The sequence below is a fragment of the Cherax quadricarinatus genome, unplaced genomic scaffold, assembly GCF_038502225.1.
Source record: "Cherax quadricarinatus isolate ZL_2023a unplaced genomic scaffold, ASM3850222v1 Contig290, whole genome shotgun sequence".
Classification (NCBI taxonomy): domain Eukaryota; kingdom Metazoa; phylum Arthropoda; class Malacostraca; order Decapoda; family Parastacidae; genus Cherax; species Cherax quadricarinatus.
This window is the reverse complement of record NW_027195316.1, coordinates 191,141-218,964: the sequence shown is the minus strand read 5'-3', so window position 1 is coordinate 218,964 and position 27,824 is coordinate 191,141. Positions and strand designations below refer to the sequence as shown.

The 27,824-nt window shown below is 45.5% G+C and overlaps 1 protein-coding gene across 3 annotated transcripts in view; it reads left to right on the top strand.

Moving 5' to 3' along the window:
* Positions 1 to 568: 568 nt before the first annotated feature.
* The window catches only part of LOC128701001 (venom protease), a gene marked incomplete at its 5' end in the record, with an annotated part of 52,419 nt that continues 25,163 nt past the window's right edge, over positions 569 to 27,824 (top strand). For all 3 annotated transcript variants that reach the window (XM_070080295.1, XM_070080296.1, XM_070080297.1), the window contains 3 exon segments: positions 569 to 708; positions 6,103 to 6,239; positions 8,720 to 8,838. In XM_070080295.1, coding sequence (XP_069936396.1) covers positions 569 to 708; positions 6,103 to 6,239; positions 8,720 to 8,838 — 396 coding nt within the window.

Sequence of the window (27,824 nt, the reverse complement as noted above, 5' to 3'; positions counted from 1 at the left end):
CCCCTGGTTGTCTTCAAGACCCCTGGTTGTCTTCAAGACCCTTGGTTGTCTTTAAGACCCCTGGTTGTCTTCAAGACCCCTGGTTGTCTTCAAGACCCCCTGGTTGTCTTCAAGACTCCTGGTTGTCTTTAAGACCCCTGGTTGTCTTCAAGACCCCTGGGTGTCTTCAAGACCCCTGGTTGTCTTCAAGACCCCTGGTTGTCTTCAAGACCCCTGGTTGTCTTTAAGACCCCTGGTTGTCTTCAAGACCCCTGGTTGTCTTTAAGACCCCTGGTTGTCTTCAAGACCCCTGGTTGTCTTTAGTAGTATAATAATAATAATAATAATAATAATAATAATAATAATAATAATAATAATAATGATAATAATAATAATAATAATAATAATAATAATAATAATAATAATAATAAAAATAATAATAATGATAATAATAACAATACTAATACTAATACTAATAATAATAATAATAATAATAATAATAATAATAATAATAAATAATCATTTTTTTAAAGAAATCCTCGCAGCCCGTGAGGTTTTAGCGCCATACTGACAGGTGGTTCTTTTTCAGAGCACAACCTGGGTAGCCAGCTGGCGTGGTTCGACCAGGTGGTTCACTCAAGCAATAACAATCAGATATCCCTGGCTGGCCTACCTGAGACACCTCATATACTGGCCAGGAACAGTTACTTCCAGCTGGGTATTGGTCTGGTGAGTAGTTGTGGTAGTTGTGGTAGTTGTGGTAGTTATGGTAGTTGTGGTAGTTGTGGTAGTTGTGGTAGTTGTGGTAGTTGTGGTAGTTGTGGTGGTTGTGGTAGTTGTGGCAGTTGTGGCAGTTGTGGTAGTTGTGGTAGTTGTGGTAATTGTGGCAGTTGTGGTAGTTGTGGTAGTTGTGGTAGTTGTGGCAGTTGTGGTAGGTGTGGTAGTTGTGGTAGTTGTGGTAGTTGTGGCAGTTGTGGTAGTTGTGGTAGTTGTGGTAATTGTGGTAATTGTGGTAGTTGTGGTAGTTGTGGTAGTTGTGGTAGTTGTGGTAGTTGTGGTAGTTGTGGTAGTTGTGGTAGTTGTGGTAGTTGTGGTAGTTGTGGTGGTTGTGGTAGTTGTGGTAGTTGTGGTAGTTGTGGTAGTTGTGGTAGTTGTGGCAGTTGTGGTAGTTGTAGTAGTTGTGGTAGTTGTGGTAGTTGTGGTAGTTGTGGTAGTTGTGGTAGTTGTGGTGGTTGTGGTAGTTGTGGTAGTTGTGGTGGTTGTGGTGGTTGTGGTAGTTGTAGCAGTTGTGGTAGTTGTGGTAGTTGTGGTAATTGTGGCAGTTGTGGTAGTTGTGGTAGTTGTGGTAGTTTTGGCAGTTGTGGTAGTTGTGGTAGTTGTGGTAGTTGTGGTAGTTGTGGTAGTTGTGGTAGTTGTGGTAGTTGTGGTAGTTGTGGTGGTTGTGGTAGTTGTGGTAGTTGTGGCAGTTGTGGTAGTTGTGGTAGTTGTGGTAATTGTGGCAGTTGTGGTAGTTGTGGTAGTTGTGGTAGTTGTGGCAGTTGTGGTAGGTGTGGTAGTTGTGGTAGTTGTGGTAGTTGTGGTAGTTGTGGCAGTTGTGGTAGTTGTGGTAGTTGTGGTAATTGTGGCAGTTGTGGTAGTTGTGGTAGTTGTGGTAGTTGTGGTAGTTGTGGTAGTTGTGGTAGTTGTGGCAGTTGTGGCAGTTGTGGTAGTTGTGGTAGTTGTGGTGGTTGTGGTATTTATGGCAGTTGTGGTAGTTGTAGTAGTTGTGGCAGTTGTGGTAGTTGTGGCAGTTGTGGTAGTTGTGGTAGTTGTGGTAGTTGTGGTAGTCGTGGTAGTCGTGGTAGTTGTGGTAGTTGTGGTAGTTGTAGTAGTGGCGGCGGCGGCGGTGGTTGCCAGTGGTGGTGGCGGCGGGCGGTGTGGTGGTGGTGTGGCGGCGGCCGGTGGTAGTGGCTGCAGCGGTGGTTTGGCGCAGTGGTAGTGGCGGCAGCAGTGGTAGTGGTAGAGTGGTGGTGGTGGTGGTGAGTGGTGTTGGCGGTGGTGGCGGCGGCGGTGGTGGTAGTGGCGAGCGGCGGCGGTGGTGGTGGTAGCGGCGGCGGTGGTGGTGGTGGTGGCAGCGGCGGTGGTTGGTAGTGGTGGCGGTGGTGGTGGTGGTGGTGAGTGGCGGCGCGGCGGTGGTGGTGGTGGCTGCGGCGGTGGTTTAGTGGTGGTAGCGGCAACGGTGGTGGTGGTGGTGAGTAGTGGTGGTGAGTGAGGCAGTGGTAGTGGTGGTAGTGAGTGGTGGTGGTGGCGGTGAAGTATTGGCGGCGGTGGTGGCGGTGGTGGTGGTTGGTGGTAGTGGCGGCAGCGGTGGTGGTAGTGGTAGTGGTGGTGGCGGTGGTGGCGGCAGAGCCGGTGGTGGCGGCGGTGGTAGCGGCGGTGGTGGCGGCGGCGGTGGCGGCGGCGGCGGCGGCGGTGGTAGCGGCGGTGGTAGCGGCGGTGGTGTCGGCCGGTGGTGGCGGCGGTGGCGGCGGCGCGGCGGTGGTGGTGGTGGTGGTGGTGGCGGCGGCCGGTAGTGGTGGCAGCGGTGGTGGTGGTGGTGGCAGCGGCGGCGCGGTGGTGGCAGCAGTGATAGTGGTTGGCAGAGCGGTGGTAGTGAGTGGTGGCGTCAGCGGCGGTGCGAGCGGCGGTGGTAGCGGCGGCGGCGGCGGTGGTGGTGGCGGTGGTGGCGGCGGCGGTGGTGGTGGTAGTAGTAGCGGCGGTAGTGGTAGGCAACGGCGGTAGTAGTGGTGGTAGCGGCAGCGGTGGTGGTGACGGCGGTAGTGATGATGGCGGCAGCGGTGGTGGTATCGGCGGTATAAGTGGTGGCGGCGGCAGTGGTGAAGTAATGGTGGTAGCGGCACAATTACAGATATCAATGTAGTTATAGCCAACATCACAGAATGTTAATTTAAACATCTATAAAACACAGAAATAATAAAAAAGAAACACACATCAGGGTCAGATTTCTCTACCCCTGGATCCCATCATTAGTTATTAATATTATTTACCATGTTAATATGCTAATGTGAGCGTAACTGTAGGGAGAAGAGTGGTATTAACCAGAGTAGTGGTGTGTCTCCCTCTTAGTAAGTGTGCTGGTGTAAGGTCACCCTGGCTGATGTAGCCGGTGTAGCAACCCTTATTAACCTCCTTGCCAAGACTATACCCGGGGTTAAAGTGGGCTAGCCTGTTTTATACCCCTGGGTATAAAACAGGCTAGCCCCGAATATCGACCTCTAGTCCAGATTATAACCCCCCCCCCTTCGTGTTTTTCATAAAAGGCAATTGAGGTCGAGAAATAAAAACCCAATATGGATGAAAGGTAGGATCAAGCATCTTATTAGCATTAAGAAGATCATTTATAGAAGATTAAAACGCGGGGGGGGGGGGGGGAAATTGATACAGCAATAAATGAGTTTAAACTGAGAGGTTAAAAAAAAAAATTACAAATTTAAAAGAATTTAATCGAATTCAAAATTTGTAACACTGAGTTTATCTGATGGATTTTATAAATTTCACGATGAGTTAATAAATTCTATGTTGAAAGAGGACAGAATAGGTCAAGACGTCAGGTCAGGTCGTGTGAGGTCAGAAAATAGACTCAGGTCATGTACATACAGGATGTTTCAAAGAGACGAACCCAGTTTCAAAACAGTTTCCTTTAAAATTAGGTCCACATCTTTGAAACACCTATATAGTGGCGCCCTTGTTTTTGTCCATCGTTGCGCTTGAAGCTCGTGACTTGTTCTCCTGTGCTCCTAGTGTCCATATTATTCACTTCTATTCACAACTTTTCCAACTATCATGTACAAAAAGATTCAGAACTTCTAGACCAGCGCTGAGCGAGAGTATCCTTAGCTTGTCTAGCATCAGGATCCTGCCAAGCGTCTGCATGCAACCTCTTTCGTCAGACAGCAAAGATATTTAGTGCTGACACTGGAACACTCTTCCATGGAAACCAGGAGGTTCTTATCAGACCCCGTGTTGCTCACCGTCCTTCCTGAAGACCTGTTATGATAATCCAGCTGGAGACCAGGAGGTTCTTATCAGACCCCGTGTTGCTCACCGTTTTGAAGACCTGTTATGATAATCCAGCTGGAGACCAGGAGGTTCTTATCAGACCCCGTGTTGCTCACCGTCCTGAAGACCCGTTATGATAATCCAGCTGGAGACCAGGAGGTTCTTATCAGACCCCGTGTTGCTCACCGTCCTGAAGACCCGTTATGATAATCCAGCTGGAAACCAGGAGGTTCTTATCAGACCCCGTGTTGCTCACCGTTTTGAAGACCTGTTATGATAATCCAGCTGGAGACCAGGAGGTTCTTATCAGACCCCGTGTTGCTCACCGTCCTGAAGACCCGTTATGATAATCCAGCTGGAGACCAGGAGGTTCTTATCAGACCCCGTGTTGCTCACCGTCCTGAAGACCCGTTATGATAATCCAGCTGGAGACCAGGAGGTTCTTATCAGACCCCGTGTTGCTCACCGTCCTGAAGACCTGTCATGATAATCCAACTGGAAACCAGGAGGTTCTTATCAGACCCCGTGTTGCTCACCGTCCTGAAGACCTGTCATGATAATCCAGCTGGAGACCAGGAGGTTCTTGTCAACTCCCGTATGCCCACCATCATGAAAGCCTCCCATGGGTGTCCCGTAGCTGGATCGTTAGCGCACTTGTCTCATCTCACACACTGAGGTCCGGGGTTCAGTTCCTCTGTACGGGTGAAAACATTAGCGCGTGTTTCCTTAAGACACCTGCTGTCCATGTTACCCATCAGTAAAATGGGTACCTGGGAGTTAGTGGACTGGTGTGGGTGGCATCCTGAGACAAAATTAACCTAATCGGCAGAAGATGCAACATTTCCCCGATGAAAAGCAGGGGCGCCACGAGTACACTGAGAGACAACACAATAAGTGTCTGGGGCCCAAGACTGTTCATCTGCCTCCCAGCATACATAAGGGGGATTACCAATAAACCCCTGGCTGTCTTCAAGACTCCTGGCTGTCTTCAAGACTCCTGGCTGTCTTCAAGACTCCTGGCTGTCTTCAAGACTCCTGGCTGTCTTCCTAGACCCCCTGGCTGTCTTCAAGATGCCTGGCTGTCTTCAAGACCCCTGGCTGTTTTCAAGACCCCTGGCTGTCTTCAAAACCCCTGGATGTTTTCAAGACCCCTGGCTGTCTTCAAGACCCCTGGCTGTCTTCGAGCAGGCACTGGACAGGCACCTAAAGTCAGTACCTGACCAGCCGGGCTGTGGTTCGTACGTCAGCTTGCGTGCGGCCAGCAGTAACAGCCAAGTTAATAAGACCCTGATCCACCACGAGGCCTGGTTTCAGACCGGGCCGCGGGGGCGTTGACCCCCGAAAACCTCTCCAAGTAAACTCCAGGTAAACTGCAGGAAATGCTGAGCATAACAAGGGGTTTTCTATATAGTAGTATGTCAATGATGTCAGCTATGGTCTGTATACCTTGTACATGTACTTGTATACCTTGTACATGTACTTGTATACCTTGTACATGTACTTGTATACCTTGTACATGTACTTGTATACCTTGTACATGTACTTGTATACCTTGTACATGTACTTGTATACCTTGTACATGTACTTGTATACCTTGTACATGTACTGGTAGTAAATAAAAATATTATTATTATTGTATGTCAAGTATATTACTGGAGGGAGTATAATCTGCCCTAGAGGGGTATGAGGTAGCCTAGCCTGTTTTATACCTAAAGGTATAGTCTGGGCTAGTCCAGTTTATACCCCGGGGGTATAAAACAGGCTAACCCACTTTAACCCTGGGTATAGTCTTGGGAGGGGGTATATTTTGGGCTGATACACCGGCTTTCATCTGATTGCTTGGATGAACTGAATGGTAAGTACATTACTGGGGGTCCAGGAGCTGCTGTACATCAGTGGGGGCCCAGGAACTGTTGCACTTCGAAATGAGAAGTGGCCTTGTAAGAAATAACCAGTAAAATTTGACATTGTCAGTGTATGTTGTAGTGTTATCTGTCACTGTACTTAGTGTACTAACATTGTACTTACATTGTACTTACACTGTACATACAGTGTACTAACAATGCCACCATCTTGTACATACAGCCAGACCTGCCCTACCAGCAGTGCTTGACACCCAGACGTGAACGAGGTCACTGCCGTCTGCTCCAGCACTGTATACTGCCAGAGTTCTCACAGAACTTCCAGGTCTTCCTACAGTATGTCTGCTTTATTGAAGGAACGTGAGTATATGTCTGCTGTACTGGGAGTCAGTCCCAGAGCTGGTCTTTGTTGACATTACTGGAGATCAGTCTCAGATTATGCATCAAAAGACAAGAGAGTTTTTGTAAAATCATTGTGGGGTGAATGGGGAAGACAGGACAAGGGAAAAATAGCGGTGGATAGGAGTGTTCACAGTCTTAGAGAAAGTGTTAGGGCTTAACCCAGTAGCTAGGTGGAAAACAGAAGGAGCAGGCTGTGCTTGCATCAGGCTTGTGTTAGTTGGAAGTCTTGAGTGGGCTTGGTCGCAGGAGAGGACGGCAGGTAGGAACAACAGAAGGCAGCTCGTTTGTAGGAGTTTTTTGGAGAGATGAGTAAGGTGGCAGGCTCGTAGAGCAGCCATTCACAGACTTGTTGAAGCTACTTCTGGAGACCCGACTGGGGACCCTCAGCAGATCCTCCATAAAAGTCATAAAACTCCCTTAATACCGAATCAAAGTTCAGCATAACTAAATCCCCGACTATGATAGTGCCTAGATGCCACACATAATAGGTGAGAAGCATTAACCTGGGACCTGGGATGACTTAGAGTGTCAGTACGACAACACAACCTCAGTAAAACATCAAAAATCACTGTCTGAACTATGCTCTGTGAACAAAGTTACACAGAGTTACAAGAAGTATGTTTCGACTCACCAGTGAAACCATATTCTACCAGCAACAGCACAAGGCTCAGCCTGACACAAACAAGTGAGCAGTACCTAGCAAGGCAGTTTGTGACGGCGGACAGCCAATCACAACTCTGGAACAGTGAGCACAGTGAAGTGTAAATGTTACAGCCTACCTAATGACATAGCTAAGTCAAAAAAATAGTATAAAGCAAAATATTTTCATTTTAGCTATTAATGAAAATATCAACAATATAAAATTATGTGAAAAGGTAAATTTTTTTATTTATTTTTTTTTATTATCACACTGGCCGATTCCCACCAAGGCAGGGTGGCCCGAAAAAGAAAAACTTTCACCATCATTCCCTCCATCACTGTCTTGCCAGAAGGGTGCTTTACACTACAGTTTTTAAACTGCAACATTAACACCCCTCCTTCAGAGTGCAGGCACTGTACTTCCCATCTCCAGGACTCAAGTCCGGCCTGCCGGTTTCCCTGAACCCCCTTCATAAATGTTACTTTGCTCACACTCCAACAGCACGTCAAGTATTAAAAACCATTTGTCTCCATTCACTCCTATAAAACACGATCACGCATGCCTGCTGGAAGTCCAAGCCCCTCGCACACAAAACCTCCTTTACCCCCTCCCTCCAACCTTTCCTAGGCCGACCCCTACCCCGCCTTCCTTCCACTACAGACTGATACACTCTTGAAGTCACTCTGTTTCGCTCCATTCTCTCTACATGTCCGAACCACCTCAACAACCCTTCCTCAGCCCTCTGGACAACAGTTTTGGTAATCCCGCACCTCCTCCTAACTTCCAAACTACGAATTCTCTGCATTATATTCACACCACACATTTCCCTCAGACATGACATCTCCACTGCCTCCAGCCTTCTCCTCGCTGCAACATTCATCACCCATGCTTCACACCCATATAAGAGCGTTGGTAAAACTATACTCTCATACATTCCCCTCTTTGCCTCCAAGGACAAAGTTCTTTGTCTCCACAGACTCCTAAGTGCACCACTCACCCTTTTCCCCTCATCAATTCTATGATTCACCTCATCTTTCATAGACCCATCCGCTGACACGTCCACTCCCAAATATCTGAATACATTCACCTCCTCCATACTCTCTCCCTCCAAGCTGATATTCAATCTTTCATCACCTAATCTTTTTGTTATCCTCATAACCTTACTATTTCCTGTATTCACTTTTAATTTTCTTCGTTTGCACACCCTTCCAAATTCATCCACCAATCTCTGCAACTTCTCTTCAGAATCTCCCAAGAGCACAGTGTCATCAGCAAAGAGCAACTGTGACAACTCCCATTTTATGTGTGATTCTTTATCTTTTAACTCCACGCCTGTTGCCAAGACCCTCGCATTTACTTCTCTTACAACCCCATCTATAAATATATTAAACAACCATGGTGATATCACACATCCTAAATATGCACACATCCTAAATATACACTATAAACATTGGGCCCCATTCAGGGGGCACTCTAGTAGCTTGGTGTACTTGGTAATTAGAGATGGCCAGTCCTGCATAGAGAGCTTGGGCAGCCATGAAGATGTGACAATCTTGTAATGCTGTTTCACAATGATGGATCGCTTCGTCTTCAAGAATGGAGACGGGGATAGGGTGAATTGTCTGCCTTCTAGGGTATCAATCTCAGAGATTATTGAGGGATAAGTCGTAGAGACTATTGGGGGATCAGTTGCAAAGATTATTGGGGATTAGTCCCAGAGATTATTGGGGATCAGTCCCAGAGATTATTGGGGATCAGTCTCAAACTTACACCCACTCACCCACCTCTTTCCCCGCAGGTACGTGGGAGCTTGTTGCCCAGTCAAAGTGAACAGCAACCTGGTAACTCAACCACCACCACCACCACCCACACCAAAACCCACACCACGACCCACAACACCACCCAGTGAATCACGAGGTTAGTACTAACTTTCTAGAGTACTACTGTACTCATATGCACTCACCAGAGTACACCCACACCACGACCACCACCATCCACACCACCACCCACACCACCACCACAAAAACCACCAATTACACCACTAATTACACCACCACCACCTACACCACCAATTACACCACCACCCACACCACCACCACAAAAACCACCACCACCTACGCCACCACCTACACCACCACCCACACCACAACCACCCACATCACCAACACCAACACCACCACCACCACCACCCACTCACCAGAGCACACCCACAGCACGACCACCACCATCCACACCACCACCCACACCACCACCACCTACACCACCAATTACACCACCACCACCTACACTACCAATTACACCACCACCCACACCACCACCACCTACACCACCACAAAAATCACCACCACCTACGCCACCACCTACACCACCACCTACACCACCAGCACCTACACCACCACCTACACAACCACCCACACCACCACCACCTACACCACCACCCACACCACCACCACCCAAACCATTATCACCACCTACACCCACACAACCACCCACACGACCATCACCTACACCACCACCACCTACACCACCACCACCTACACTACCACCTACACCACAACCACCCACACCACCACCACCCAAACCATTATCACCATCTACACCCACACGACCACCACCTACACCACCACCCACACCAACACCACCTACACCACCACCAAAACCACCACCAAGTACACCACCACCCACACCACAGCCACCCACACCATCAACACCCACACCACCACCTACACCACCACCCACACCACAACCACCCACACCACCACCCACACCACCGCCACGTACACCACAAATTACACCACCACGCACACCACCACCACCTACACTACCAGGTACACCACCACCCACACCACCACCACCTACACCACCACAAAAACCACCACCACCTACACCACCACCCACACCAACACCACCTACACCACCACCAAAACCACCACCAAGTACACCACCACCACCTACACCACCACCCACACCACAACCACCCACACCACCAACACCCACACCACCACCTACACCACCACCCACACCACCACCCACACCCACACCACCACCCACACCACTGCCACGTACACCACTAATTACACCACCACCCACACCACCACCACCTACACTACCAATTACACCACCACCCACACCACCACCACCTACACCACCAATTACACCACTACCCACACACCACCACCTACTCCACCACCCACACCACCTACACCACCACCCACACAACAACCACCCACATCACCAACACCCACACCACCACCACCCACACCACCACCCACACAATTATCTCCACCCACACCACCACCCACAACACCACCACCTACACCACCACCTACACTACCACCCACACCACCACCACCACCTACACCACCAGCACCTACACCAGCAGCTACACAACCACCCACACCACCACCACCTACACCACCACCCACACTACCACCACCACCTACACCACCACCCACACCACCACCCACACCACGACCACCACCACCAACCTGGAGTTTACCTGGAGAGAGTTCCAGGGGTCAACACCCCCGCGGCCTGTTCTGTGACCAGGCCTCCTGGTGGATTAGAGCCTGATCAACCAGGCTGTTACTGCTGGCTGCACGCAATCCAATGAACGAGCCACAGCCCGGCTGGTCAGGTACCGGCTTTAGGTGCTTGTCCAGTGCCTACTCCAGCACCAACATCACCACCACCTATATCACCACCCACACCACCACCCCCACCGTCTACACCAGCACCTACACCACCAACACCTACAGCACTACCTACACCACCAGCCACACCATCACCATCTATACCACCACCCACACCACCACCACTTACACTACCACCCTCACTGCCATCCCCTACACCATAACCCACACCACCACCACCTACACCACCACCCACACCACTACCTACACCACAAGTTACATCAATACCCACAGGCCCGGTGGCCCGGTGGCCTGGTGGCCTGGTGGCCCGGTGGCCCGGTGGCCCGGTGGCCTGGTGGCTAAAGCTCCCGCTTCACACACAGAGGGCCCGGGTTCGATTCCCGGCGGGTGGAACCATTTCGACACGTTTCCTTACACCTGTTGTCCTGTTCACCTAGCAGCAAATAGGTACCTGGGTGTTAGTGGACTGGTGTGGGTGGCATCCTGGGGGACAAGATTAAGGACCACAATGGAAATAAGTTAGACAGTCCTCGATGACGCACTGACTTTCTTAGGTTATCCTGGGTGGCTAACCCTCCGGGGTTAAAAATCCGAACGAAATCTTATCTTATCTCTTACCCCCACCACCACCAACACCACCACCCACACCACCACCACCATCACCACCTATACCACCACTCACACCACAACCACCTACACCACCACCCACACAACCACCACCTACACCACCACCCACACCACCACCACTTACACCATCAGCACCTTCGCCACCACCCACACTTGCAGCAGATCCTACACAACCTCCTTCATCCCCACCTTCACCACCACCTACACCACCACCTACACCACCACCTACACCACCGCCTACACCACCACCTGCACCACTGTATACACCACAACCTACACCACCACCTACACCACCACCTACACCACCACCTACACCACCGCCTACACCACCACCTGCACCACTGCCTACCACCGCACCACCACCTACACCACCACCTACACACCACCACTGCACCACCTACACCACCTACACCACCTGCTACACCACAACCTACACCACCACTACTACACCACACCTACACCACCACCTACACCACCACCTACACCACCTACCTACACCACAACCTACACCACCACCTATACCACCTACACCACCTACACTACCTACACCACCTACACCACCTACACCACACCACTACACACCACCATCTACACCGCCAACTACACTACCACCTAAACCACCTACACCACCTACATTACCTGCACCACCTATACCACATGCACCACCACCTACAACACCTACATCATCACCTACACCACCACCTACACCACCACCTACACCACCACCTACACCACCACCTACACTACCACCTGCACCACTACCTACACCACAACCTACACCACCACCTATACCACCTACACAACCTACACTACCTGCACCACCTACACCACCTACACCACTACACCTGCATAGCCTACCACTCACCACCTGCACCATCACCATGCACCACCACTGCACCACCAACCTGCACCACCACACCACCTCACACTGCACCAGTGCACCGCCTGCACACTATGCCACCTGCTGCCTGCACCTACCTGCACCACCTGCCTGCACCATGCACCATGCTGCCATGCACCACCTGCACCTGCGCCAGCTACCTGCACACACCTGCACCTGCACCACCTGCACCACCACCTGCACCATACACCAGCCACCTACCATACTACCTACACCACACCTACACCTGCACCACCACTACACCACTACACCACCACCTGCACCACCTGCACAGCCTACACCACCTGCACCACCTACATGCACCTGCACACCTACACCTGCCTACACCACCTACACCACCTACTGCTGCCACCTACACCACCTGCACCAGCCCGCACTGCCACACCGCCTACCTGCACCACACTGCACCATACACCATCCTGCCAGCCTGCTATCCACATGCACCACCACCGCCACCATACACCTACCTACCTGCACCCCTGCAGCTGCAGGCCACCTGCACCTGCACCACCTACCTACACCACACCTACATCACCACCTGCCTACCACCACCTACATACACCTATACCTAACCTACACCACCTACCACCACCTACACCACCTGCACCTACCACCTGCACCTCCACCTACACCACCTACACCACCATACACCACCTACACCACCTGCACCACCTACCACACCACCTGCTCCACCTACACCACCTACACCACCTACACCTCACACCTGCACCACCTACACCTCACCTACCTACACCACCTACCACCTGCCTACCTGCTACCTACCACCACCTACCTCCACACCACCTGCACCTACTCACCTACCACCTACACCACCTGCACCACCTACACCACCTACACCTACCACCTACACCATGCACCACCTGCACCTACCACCTACACCTACCTGCCACCACTACCACCTACACCTGCCACACCTACACCTACCTACACATCCTGCCACCACCTACACCTACCACCTCCACCTACACCACCTGCATCTGCCACCTCTACCATCACTGCAAATACACCTACATACACCTACACCACCTACACCAGCCACACCACACCACCACTACACCACCTACACCTGCCTGCCACTGCCACCTGCCTGCACGCTACCTGACCTACACCTGCCTGCCACCACCCTACACCACCTGCGCCACCTACACCACCTGCATCACCTACACCACCTACTCAGCCTACACCACCTGCGCCATCCACCTACACCACCTACACCACCTCCCCACTACCATCCACCACCTACCTGCTACCATCACCTACTCCACCTACCATCTACCTACTACCACCTACACCACCACCTACACCACCATCACACACCTGCACCTGCCTACACCTACCTGCACCTGCACCTACCACCACCTGCACCTGCCTGCACACCACTACACCACCATACACCTACCTGCCACCACCTACACCACACCTACACCTAACACCACCACCTGCACCACCTGCACCACCTACACCTGCACCACCACCATTACCACCTGCCACCTGCTACACCTACCACATCCACCACCACCACATACCTGTACACCTACACCTGCACCACCTGCACCACCTACCATCCCTACCACCACACCTGCCTACACCACCTGCACACCTACCACCTCACCACCTACACCACCTACACCACCACCTACACTGCCTGCACCACCTCACCACGCCATACACACCTGCACCACCTGCCACCTGCCACACCTACCTGCTACATACCACCACCTGCACCACCTGCCTACCACCTATACCTGCCACCTCACCACCTGCCACCTGCCACCTGCATGCACCACCTGCCTGCACCTGCCACCACCTGCCACCTGTGCCACACCTGCCACCGCCTACACCACCACCTACCACCTGCACTGCCTACCTACACCGGCCTGCACCACCTACCACCTGCACCTGCCACCACTACCACCTCACCACCACCTACCACATACACCTACACCACCACCACCACCTGCACCTCCTACACCACACCACAACACCACCTGCACCCCTGCCACCTGCACCCCCTGCCACCTGCACCACCGCCGCACTGCACCTGCACCTCATGCCACCACATACCTACTGCCACCTGCACCTGCCTGCACCTGCAGCACCTGCCACCTAGCACCTCACCTGCACCTACACCATGCACACCTGCACACCTACCTACACACCTACACCACCTGCATACCTGACCACCTGCACCACCTACACCACCTACACCACCACCTAGACCACCTACACCACCAACTACACTACCTACACCACCTACACCACATACACCACCTACACCACCACCTACACCACCTACACCTCCACCTACACCACCTACACCACCACCTACTCTACCTATACCACCTACACCACATACACCACCTAAACCACCACCTACACTACCTACACCACCTACACCACCTACACCACCACCTACTCCACCTACACCACCTACACCACCACCTACATCACCTACACCGCCACCTACACAACCACCTACATCACCTACACCACCACCTACACAACCTACACCACCACATGCACCCACCACCTACACCACCTACACCACCACCTACACCACCTACACCACCACCTACACTACCTACACCACATACACCACCTACACCACCACCTACACCACCTACACCTTCACCTACACCACCTACACCACCACCTACTCTACCTATACCACCTACACCACATACACCACCTACACCACCACCTACACTACCTACACCGCCTACACCACCTACACCACCACCTACTCCACCTACACCACCACCTACATCACCTACACCACCACATACACCACCACCTACACCACCTACACCACCACCTACACCACCTACACCACCATATGCACCATCTACACCACCACCTACACTACCTACACCACCTATACCACATACACCACCTACACCACCACCTACACCATGTACACCACCTACACCACCTACACCACCACCTACACCACATACACCACCTACACCACCTACACCACCTACACCACCACCTACACCACCTACAACACCACCTACATCACCTACACCACCATATACACGACCACCTACACCACCACCTACACCACCTACACCACCATATACACCACCTACACCACCACCTACACTACCTACATTACCTAAACTACCTACACCACCTACACCACATACACCACCTACACCACCTACACCTACACCACCTACACCACCACCTACACCACCTACACCACCTACACAGCTTTATCTTACAATGTGAAGTTTTATTTACCTTTTAAAAGCTTTATCTTGTAACGATCTCTGTTTCACTCAGTATAGAACTGTGTTTCACTCAGTATAGAACTGTGTTTCACTCAGTATAGAACTGTGTTTCACTCAGTATAGAACTGTGTTTCACTAAGTATAGAACTGTGTTTCACTCAGTATAGAACTGTGTTTCACTCAGTATAGACCTGTGTTTCACTCAGTATTGAACTGTGTTTCACTCAGTGTAGAACTGTGTTTCACTCAGTATAGAACTGTGTTTCACTCAGTATAGAACTGTGTTTCACTCAGTATTGAACTGTGTTTCACTCAGTATAGAATTGTGTTTCACTCAGTATAGAACTGTGTTTCACTCAGTATTGAACTGTGTTTCACTCAGTATAGAACTGTGTTTCACTCAGTATAGAACTGTGTTTCACTCTGTACAGAACTGTGTTTCACTCAGTATAGAACTGCGTTTTACTCAGTATAGAACTGTGTTTCACTCAGTATTGAACTGTGTTTCACTCAGTATAGAACTGTGTTTCACTCAGTATAGAACTGTGTTTCACTCAGAATAGAACTGTGTTTCACTCAGTATAGAACTGTTTCACTCAGTATAGAACTGTGTTTCACTCTGTATAGAACTGTGTTTCACTCAGTATAGAACTGAGTTTCACTCAGTATAGAACTGTGTTTCACTCAGTGTAGAACTGTGTTTCACTCAGTATAGAACTGTGTTTCACTCAGTATAGAACTGCGTTTCACTCAGTATAGAACTGTGTTTCACTCAGTATAGAACTGTGTTTCACTCACTATAGAACTGGGTTTCACTCAGTATAGAACTGTGTTTCACTCAGTATTGAACTGTGTTTCACTCAGTATAGAACTGTGTTTCACTCAGTATAGAACTGTGTTTCACTCAGTATAGAACTGTGTTTCACTCAGTATAGAATTGTGTTTCACTCAGTATAGAGCTGTGTTTCACTCAGTATAGAGCTGTGTTTCACTCAGTATAGAGCTGTGTTTCACTCAGTATAGAGCTGTGTTTCACTCAGTATAGAACTGTGTTTCACTCATCATAGAACTGTTTCACTCAGTATAGAGCTGTGTTTCACTCAGTATAGAACTGTGTTTCACTCAGTATAGAACTGTGTTTCACTCATTATAGAACTGTGTTTCATTCAGTATAGAACAGTGTTTTACTCATTATAAAACTGTGTTTCACTCAGTATAGAGCTGTGTTTCACTCAGTATAGAACTGTGTTTCACTCAGTATAGAACTGTGTTTCACTCAGTATAGAACTGTGTTTCACTCAGTATACAACTGTGTTTCACTCAGCATAGAACTGTGTTTCACTCAGTATAGAATTGTGTTTCACTCAGTATAGAATTGTGTTTCACTCAGTATACAACTGTGTTTCACTCAGAATAGAACTGTGTTTCACTCAGTATAGAATTGTGTTTCACTCAGTATAGAACTGTGTTTCACTCAGCATAGAACTGTGTTTCACTCAGTATAGAACTGTGTTTCACTCAGTATAGAATTGTGTTCCACTCAGTATAGAGCTGTGTTTCACTCAGTATGCAGCTGTGTTTCACTCTGTATACAGCTGTGTTTCACTCAGTATAGAACTGTGTTTCACTCAGTATAGAAATGTGTTTCACTCAGCATAGAACTGTGTTTCACTCAGTATAGAACTGTGTTTCGCTCATTATAAAACTGTGTTTCACTCAGTATAGAACTGTTTCGCTCATTATAAAACTGTGTTTCACTCAGTATAGAATTGTGTTTCACTCAGTATACAGATTTTTTCTCTCAGTATAGAACTGTGTTTCACTCAGTATAGAACTGTGTTTCACTCAGTACAGAACTGTGTTTCACTCAGTATAGAACTGTGTTTCACTCAGTATAGAACTGTGTTTCACTCAGTATAGAACTGTGTTTCACTCAGTATACAGCTTTTTTCACTCAGTATAGAACTGTGTTTCACTCAGTAGAGCTTTTTTCACTCAGTATAGAGCTTTCTTTCACTCAGTATAGAACTGTGTTTCACTCAGTATACAGCTGTGTTTCACTCAGTATACAGCTGTGTTTTACTCAGTATAGAAATGTGTTTCACTCAGTATTAAACTGTGTTTCACTAAGTATAGAACTGTGTTTCACTCAGTATACAGCTGTGTTTCACTCAGTGTACTGCTGCGTTTCACTCAGCATAGATCTGCGTTTCACTCAGCATAGATCTGTGTTTCACTAAGTATAGAACTATGTTTCACTCAATATACAGCTGTGTTTCACTCAGTATACTGCTGCGTTTCACTCAGTATAGATCTGTGTTTCACTCAGTATACAACTGTGTATCACTCAGTATAGAACTGTGTTTCACTCAGTATAGAAATGTGTTTCACTCAGTACAGAAAAGTGTTTCACTCAGTAGAGAACTGTGTTTCACTCAGTATACAGCTGTTTTTTCACTCAGTATGGAACTGTGTTTCACTCAGTATAGAACTGTGTTTCACTGAGCATACAGCTGTGTTTCACTCAGTATACAGCCCTTGATTCACTCAGTATAGAACTGTTTCACTCAGTATAGTATTGTGTTTCACTCAATATAGAACTGTGTTTCACTCAGCATACAGCTGTGTTTCACTCAGTATAGAACAGTGTTTCACTCATTATACAGCTGTTTCACTTAGTATAGAACTGTGTTTCACTCAGTATACAGCTGTGTTTCACTCAGTATAGTACTGTTTCACTCAGTATAGAACTGTGTTTCACTCAGTATACATATATGTTTCACTCAGTATAGAAGTGTGTTTCTCTCAGTAAACAGCTTTTTTCACTCAATATACTGCCGTGTTTCACTCAGTATAGAACTGTGTTTCACTCAGTATACAGTTTTTTTCACTCAGTATAAAGCTGTGTTTCACTCAGTATACAGCTTTGTTTTACTCAGTATACAGCTGTGTTTCACTCAGTATACAGCTGTGTTTCACTCAGTATACAGCTGTGTTTCACTCAGTATAGAACTGTGTTTCACTGAGCATACAGCTGTGTTTCACTCAGTATACAGCCCTTGATTCACTCAGTATAGAACTGTTTCACTCAGTATAGTATTGTGTTTCACTCAGTATAGAACTGTGTTTCACTCAGCATACAGCTGTGTTTCACTCAGTATAGAACAGTGTTTCACTCATTATACAGCTGTTTCACTCAGTATAGAACTGTGTTTCACTCAGTATACAGCTGTGTTTCACTCAGTATAGTACTGTTTCACTCAGTATAGAACTGTGTTTCACTCAGTATACATATATGTTTCACTCAGTATAGAAGTGTGTTTCTCTCAGTATACAGCTTTTTTCACTCAGTATACTGCTGTGTTTCACTCAGTATACAGCTGTGTTTCACTGAGTGTAGTAATGTGTTTCACTCAGTATGGAACTGTGTTTCACTATGTTTAGAACTGTGTTTCACTCAGTATACAGCTTTGTTTCACTCAGTATACAGCTGTGTTTCACTCTGTATACAACTGTGTTACACTCAGTATAGAATTGTGTTTCAATCAGTATAGAGCTGTGTTTCACTCAGTATAGAGCTGTGTTTCACTCAGTATAGAGCTGTGTTTCACTCAGTATAGAGCTGTGTTTCACTCAGTATAGAACTGTGTTTCACTCATCATAGAACTGTTTCACTCAGTATAGAGCTGTGTTTCACTCAGTATAGAACTGTGTTTCACTCAGTATAGAACTGTGTTTCACTCATTATAGAACTGTGTTTCATTCAGTATAGAACAGTGTTTTACTCATTATAAAACTGTGTTTCACTCAGTATAGAGCTGTGTTTCACTCAGTATGGAACTGTGTTTCACTCAGTATAGAACTGTGTTTCACTCAGTATAGAACTGTGTTTCACTCAGTATACAACTGTGTTTCACTCAGCATAGAACTGTGTTTCACTCAGTATAGAATTGTGTTTCACTCAGTATAGAATTGTGTTTCACTCAGTATACAACTGTGTTTCACTCAGAATAGAACTGTGTTTCACTCAGTATAGAATTGTGTTTCACTCAGTATAGAACTGTGTTTCACTCAGTATAGAATTGTGTTCCACTCAGTATAGAGCTGTGTTTCACTCAGTATAGAACTGTGTTTCACCCAGTATAGAACTGTGTTTCACTCAGTATAGAACTGTGTTTCACTCAGTATAGAACTGTGTTTCACTCAGCATAGAACTGTGTTTCACTCAGTATAGAACTGTGTTTCGCTCATTATAAAACTGTGTTTCACTCAGTATAGAACTGTTTCGCTCATTATAAAACTGTGTTTCACTCAGTATAGAATTGTGTTTCACTCAGTATACAGATTTTTTCTCTCAGTATAGAACTGTGTTTCACTCAGTATAGAACTGTGTTTCACTCAGTACAGAACTGTGTTTCACTCAGTATAGAACTGTGTTTCACTCAGTATAGAACTGTGTTTCACTCAGTATACAGCTTTTTTCACTCAGTATAGAACTGTGTTTCACTCAGTAGAGCTTTTTTCACTCAGTATAGAGCTTTCTTTCACTCAGTATAGAACTGTGTTTCACTCAGTTTACAGCTGTGTTTTACTCAGTATAGAAATGTGTTTCACTCAGTATTAAACTGTGTTTCACTAAGTATAGAACTGTGTTTCACTCAGTATACAGCTGTGTTTCACTCAGTATACTGCTGCGTTTCACTCAGCATAGATCTGCGTTTCACTCAGCATAGATCTGTGTTTCACTAAGTATAGAACTATGTTTCACTCAATATACAGCTGTGTTTCACTCAGTATACTGCTGCGTTTCACTCAGTATAGATCTGTGTTTCACTCAGTATACAACTGTGTATCACTCAGTATAGAACTGTGTTTCACTCAGTATAGAAATGTTTCACTCAGTACAGAAAAGTGTTTCACTCAGTATACAGCTGTTTTTTTCACTCAGTATGGAACTGTGTTTCACTCAGTATAGAACTGTGTTTCACTGAGCATACAGCTGTGTTTCACTCAGTATACAGCCCTTGATTCACTCAGTATAGAACTGTTTCACTCAGTATAGTATTGTGTTTCACTCAGTATAGAACTGTGTTTCACTCAGCATACAGCTGTGTTTCACTCAGTATAGAACAGTGTTTCACTCATTATACAGCTGTTTCACTTAGTATAGAACTGTGTTTCACTCAGTATACAGCTGTGTTTCACTCAGTATAGTACTGTTTCACTCAGTATAGAACTGTGTTTCACTCAGTATACATATATGTTTCACTCAGTATAGAAGTGTGTTTCTCTCAGTATACAGCTTTTTTCACTCAATATACTGCCGTGTTTCACTCAGTATAGAACTGTGTTTCACTCAGTATACAGTTTTTTTCACTCAGTATAAAGCTGTGTTTCACTCAGTATACAGCTTTGTTTTACTCAGTATACAGCTGTGTTTCACTCAGTATACAGCTGTGTTTCACTCAGTATACAGCTGTGTTTCACTCAGTATAGAACTGTGTTTCACTGAGCATACAGCTGTGTTTCACTCAGTATACAGCCCTTGATTCACTCAGTATAGAACTGTTTCACTCAGTATAGTATTGTGTTTCACTCAGTATAGAACAGTGTTTCACTCATTATACAGCTGTTTCACTCAGTATAGAACTGTTTCACTCAGTATACAGCTGTGTTTCACTCAGTATAGTACTGTTTCACTCAGTATAGAACTGTGTTTCACTCAGTATACATATATGTTTCACTCAGTATAGAAGTGTGTTTCTCTCAGTATACAGCTTTTTTCACTCAGTATACTGCTGTGTTTCACTCAGTATAGAACTGTGTTTCTCTCAGTATAGTTTTTTTCACTCAGTATAAAGCTGTGTTTCACTCAGTATACAGCTTTGTTTTACTCAGTATACAGCTGTGTTTCACTCAGTATACAGCTGTGTTTCACTGAGTGTAGTAATGTGTTTCACTCAGTATGGAACTGTGTTTCACTATGTTTAGAACTGTGTTTCACTCAGTATACAGCTTTGTTTCACTCAGTATACAGCTGTGTTTCACTCTGTATAAAACTGTGTTTCACTCAGTATAGAACTGTGTTTCACTCAGTATATAACTGTGCTTCACTCAGTATACAACTGTGTTTCACTCAGTATAAGCTGTGTTTCACTCAGTATACTGCTGTGTTTCACTCAGTATAGAACTGTTTCACTCAGTATAGAACTGTGTTTCATTCAGTATAGAACTGTATTTCACTCAGTATAGAAGTGTGTTTCACTCAGTATACATCTTTGTTTCACTCAGTATAGAAGTGTGTTTCACACAGTATACAGCTGTGTTTCACTCAGTATACAGCTGTGTTTCACTCAGCATAGATCTGTGTTTCACTCAGTATACAGCTTTGTTTCGCTCAGTATACAGCTGTGTTTCACTCAGTATACAGCTGTGTTTCACTCAGTATAGAACTGTGTTTCTCTCAGTATACAGCTGTGTTTCACTCAGTATAGAACTGTGTTTCACTCAGTATACAGCTGTGTTTCACTCAGTATAGAACTGTGTTTCACTCAGTATACAGCTGTGCTTCACCCAGTATTGAACTGTGTTTCACTCAGGATACAGCTGTGTTTCACCCAATATGGACCTGTGTTTCACTCAGTATACAGCTGTGTTTCACTCAGTATAGAACTGTGTTTCACTCAGTATACAGCTGTGTTTCACTCAGTATAGAACTGTGTTTCACTCAGGATACAGCTGTGTTTCACCCAGTATGGAACTGTGTTTCACTCAGTATACAGCTGTGTTTCACTCAGTATAGAACTGTGTTTCACTCAGTATGCAGCTGTGTTTCACTCAGTATAGAGCTGTGTTTCATTCAGTATAGAACTGTGTTTCACTCAGTATGCAGCTGTGTTTCACTCAGTATACAGCTGTGTTTCACTCAGTATACAGCTGTGTTTCACTCAGTATACAGCCGTGTTTCACTCAGTATACAGCTGTGTTTCACTCAGTATGCAGCTGTGTTTCACTCAGTATACAGCTGTGTTTCACTCCGTATGCAGCTGTGTTTCACTCAGTATACAGCTGTGTTTCACTCAGTATAGAACTGTGTTTCACTCAGTATAGAACTGTGTTTCACTCAGTATACAGCTGTGTTTCACTCAGTATAGAACTGTGTTTCACTCAGTATACAGCTGTGTTTCACTCAGTATAGAACTGTGTTTCACACAGTATACAGCTGTGTTTCACTCATTATAGAACTGTGTTTCACTCAGTATACAGCTGTGTTTCACTCAGTATAGAACTGTGTTTCACTCAGTATACAGCTGTGTTTCACCCAATATGTAACTGTGTTTCACTCAGTATACAGCTGTGTTTCACTCAGTATACAGCTGTGTTTCACTCAGTATGCAGCTGTGTTTCACTCATTATACAGCTGTGTTTCACTCAGTATGCAGCTGTGTTTCACTCAGTATACAGCTGTGTTTCACTCAGTATACAGCTGTGTTTCACTCAGTATACAGCTGTGTTTCACTCAGTATAGAACTGTGTTTCACTCAGTATAGAACTGTGTTTCACTCAGTATACAGCTGTGTTTCACTCAGTATAGAACTGTGTTTCACTCAGTATACAGCTGTGTTTCACTCAGTATAGAACTGTGTTTCACTCAATATACAGCTGTTTTTTTCACTCAGTATGGAACTGTGTTTCACTCAGTATAGTAGTGTGTTTCACTGAGTATACAGCTGTGTTTCACTCAGTATACAGCCCTTGATTCACTCAGTTTAGAACTGTTTCATTCAGTATAGTATTGTGTTTCACTCAGTATAGAACTGTGTTTCACTCAGCATACAGCTGTGTTTCACTCAGTATAGAACAGTGTTTCACTCATTATACAGCTGTTTCACTCAGCATAGAACTGTGTTTCAATCAGTATACAGCTGTGTTTCACTCAGTATAGTACTGTTTCACTCAGTATAGAACTGTGTTTCACTCCATATATATATATGTTTCATTTAGTATAGAAGTGTGTTTCTCTCAGTATACAACTTTTTTCACTCAGTATTCTGCTGTGTTTCACTCAGTATATAACTGTGCTTCACTCAGTGTACAACTGTGTTTCACTCAGTATAAGCTGTGTTTCACTCAGTATACTGCTGTGTTTCCCTCAGTATAGAACTGTTTCACTCAGTATAGAACTGTGTTTCACTCAGTATAGAACTGTTTCACTCAGTATAGAAGTATGCTTCACTCAGTATACATCTTTGTTTCACTCGGTATAGAAGTGTGTTTCACACAGTATACAGCTGTGTTTCACTCAGTATACAGCTGTGTTTCACTCAGCATAGATCTGTGTTTCACTCAGCATACAGCTTTGTTTCGCTCAGTATACAGCTGTGTTTCACTCAGTATACAGCTGTGTTTCACTCAGTATAGAACTGTGTTTCACTCAGTATACAGCTGTGTTTCACTCAGTATAGAACTGTGTTTCACTCAGTATACAGCTGTGTTTCACTCAGTATAGAACTGTGTTTCACTCAGTATACAGCTGTGCTTCACCCAGTATGGAACTGTGTTTCACTCAGGATACAGCTGTGCTTCTCCCAATATGGAACTGTGTTTCACTCAGTATACAGCTGTGTTTCACTCAGTATAGAACTGTGTTTCACTCAGTATACAGCTGTGTTTCACTCAGTATAGAACTGTGTTTCACTCAGGATACAGCTGTGTTTCACCCAGTGTGGAACTGTGTTTCACTCAGTATACAGCTGTGTTTCACTCAGTATAGAACTGTGTTTCACGCAGTATACAGCTGTGTTTCACTCAGTATAGAGCTGTGTTTCACTCAGTATAGAACTGTGTTTCACTCAGTATGCAGCTGTGTTTCACTCAGTATACAGCTGTGTTTCACTCAGTATACAGCCGTGTTTCACTCAGTATACAGCTGTGTTTCACTCAGTATGCAGCTTTGTTTCACTCAGTATACAGCTGTGTTTCACTCAGTATGCAGCTGTGTTTCACTCAGTATACAGCTGTGTTTCACTCAGTATAGAACTGTGTTTCACTCAGTATAGAACTGTGTTTCACTCAGTATACAGCTGCGTTTCACTCAGTATAGAACTGTGTTTCACTCAGTATACAGCTGTGTTTCACTCAGTATAGAACTGTGTTTCACTCAGTATACAGCTGTGTTTCACTCAGTATAGAACTGTGTTTCACTCAGTATACAGCTGTGTTTCACGCAGTATAGAACTGTTTCACTCAGTATACAGCTGTGTTTCACCCAATATGTAACTGTGTTTCACTCAGTATACAGCTCTGTTTCACTCAGCATAGAACTGTGTTTCACTCAGTATACAGCTGTGTTTCACTCAGTATAGAACTGTGTTTCACTCAGTATACAGCTGTGTTTCACCCAGCATGGAACTGTGTTTCACTCAGTATACAGCTGTGTTTCACTCAGTATAGAACTGTTTTTCACTCAGTATGCAGCTGTGTTTCACTCAGTATAGAGCTGTGTTTCACTCAGTATAGAACTGTGTTTCACTCAGTATGCAGCTGTGTTTCACTCAGTATAAAGCTGTGTTTCACTCAGTATACAGCTGTGTTTCTCTCAGTATACAGCTGTGTTTCACTCAGTATGCAGCCTTGTTTGACTCAGTATACAGCTGTGTTTCACTCAGTATGCAGCTGTGTTTCACTCAGTATACAGCTGTGTTTCAACTCAGTATAGAACTGTGTTTCACTCAGTATTGAACTGTGTTTCACTCAGTATACAGCTGTGTTTCACTCAGTGTAGAACTGTGTTTCACTCAGTATAGAACTGTGTTTCGCTCAGTATAGAACTGTGTTTCACTCAGTATACAGCTGTGTTTCACTCAGTATAGAACTGTGTTTCTCTCAGTATACAGCTGTGTTTCACTCAGTATAGAACTGTGTTTCACTCAGTATACAGCTGTGTTTCACTCAGTATAGAACTGTGTTTCACTCAGTATACAGCTGTGTTTCGCTCAGTATCGAACTGTGTTTCACTCAGTATACAGCTGTGTTTCACTCAGTATAGAACTGTGTTTCTCTCAGTATACAGCTGTGTTTCACTCAGTATAGAACTGTGTTTCACTCAGTATACAGCTGTGTTTCACTCAGTATAGAACTGTGTTTCACTCAGTATACAGCTGTGTTTCACTCAGTATAGAACTGTGTTTCACTCAGTATACAGCTGTGTTTCACTCAGTATAGAAGTGTGTTTCTCTCAGTATAGAACTGTGTTTCACTCAGTATACAGCTGTGTTTCACTCAGTATAGAACTGTGTTTCACTCAGTAAACAGCTGTGTTTCACTCAGTATTGAACTGTGTTTCACTCAGGATACAGCTGTGTTTCACCCAATATGGAACTGAGTTTCACTCAGTATACAGCTGTGTTTCACTCAGTATAGAACTGTGTTTCACTCAGTATACAGCTGTGTTTCACTCAGTATAGAACTGTGTTTCACTCAGGATACAGCTGTGTTTCACCCAGTATGGAACTGTGTTTCACTCAGTATACAGCTGTGTTTCACTCAGTATAGAACTGTGTTTCACTCAGTATGCAGCTGTGTTTCACTCAGTATAGAGCTGTGTTTCACTCAGTATAGAACTGTGTTTCACTCAGTATGCAGCTGTGTTTCACTCAGTATACAGCTGTGTTTCACTCAGTATACAGCCATGTTTCACTCAGTATACAGCTGTGTTTCACTCAGTATGCAGCTGTGTTTCACTCAGTATACAGCTGTGTTTCACTCAGTATGCAGCTGTGTTTCACTCAGTATACAGCTGTGTTTCACTCAGTATAGAACTGTGTTTCACTCAGTATAGAACTGTGTTTCACTCAGTATACAGCTGTTTCACTCAGTATAGAATTGTGTTTCACTCAGTATACAGCTGTGTTTCACTCAGTATAGAACTGTGTTTCACTCAGTATAGAACTGTGTTTCACTCAGTATAGAACTGTGTTTCACTCAGTATAGAGCTGTGTTTCACTCAGTATAGAACTGTGTTTCACTCAGTATAGAACTGTGTTTCACTCAGGATACAGCTGTGTTTCACTCAGTATAGAACTGTGTTTCACTCAGTAAACAGCTGTGTTTCACTCAGTATAGAACTGTGTTTCACTCAGGATACAGCTGTGTTTCACCCAATATGGAACTGTGTTTCACTCAGTATACAGCTGTGTTTCACTCAGTATAGAACTGTGTTTCACTCAGTATACAGCTGTGTTTCACTCAGTATAGAACTGTGTTTCACTCAGGATACAGGTGTGTTTCACCCAGTATGGAACTGTGTTTCACTCAGTATACAGCTGTGTTTCACTTAGTATAGAACTGTGTTTCACTCAGTATGCAGCTGTGTTTCACTCAGTATAGAGCTGTGTTTCACTCAGTATAGAACTGTGTTTCACTTAGTATGCAGCTGTGTTTCACTCAGTATACATCTGTGTTTCACTCAGTATACAGCCGTGTTTCACTCAGTATACAGCTGTGTTTCACTCAGTATGTAGCTGTGTTTCACTCAGTATACAGCTGTGTTTCACTCAGTATGCAGCTGTGTTTCACTCTGTATACAGCTGTGTTTCACTCAGTATAGAACTGTGTTTCACTCAGTATAGAATTGTGTTTCACTCAGTATACAGCTGTGTTTCACTCAGTATAGAATTGTGTTTCACTCAGTATACAGCTGTGTTTCACTCAGTATAGAACTGTGTTTCACTCAGTATAGAACTGTGTTTCACTCAGTATAGAAGTGTGTTTCACTCAGTATAGAACTGTGTTTCACTCAGTATAGAACTGTGTTTCACTCAGTATAGAGCTGTGTTTCACTCAGTATAGAACTGTGTTTCACTCAGTATAGAACTGTGTTTCACTCAGTATACAGCTGTGTTTCACTCTGTATACAGCTGTGTTTCACTCAGTATAGAACTGTGTTTCACTCAGTATAGAATTGTGTTTCACTCAGTATACAGCTGTGTTTCACTCAGTATAGAATTGTGTTTCACTCAGTATACAGCTGTGTTTCACTCAGTATAGAACTGTGTTTCACTCAGTATAGAACTGTGTTTCACTCAGTATAGAAGTGTGTTTCACTCAGTATAGAACTGTGTTTCACTCAGTATAGAACTGTGTTTCACTCAGTATAGAGCTGTGTTTCACTCAGTATAGAACTGTGTTTCACTCAGTATAGAACTGTGTTTCACTCAGTATACAGCTGTGTTTCACTTAGTATAGAACTGTGTTTCACTCAGTATAGAGCTGTGTTTCACTCAGTATAGAACTGTGTTTCACTCAGTATAGAACTGTGTTTCACTCAGTATACAGCTGTGTTTCACTCAGTATAGAACTGTGTTTCACTCAGTATACAGCTGTGTTTCACTCAGTATAGAACTGTGTTTCACTCAGTATACAGCTGTGTTTCACTCAGTATAGAACTGTGTTTCACTCAGTATA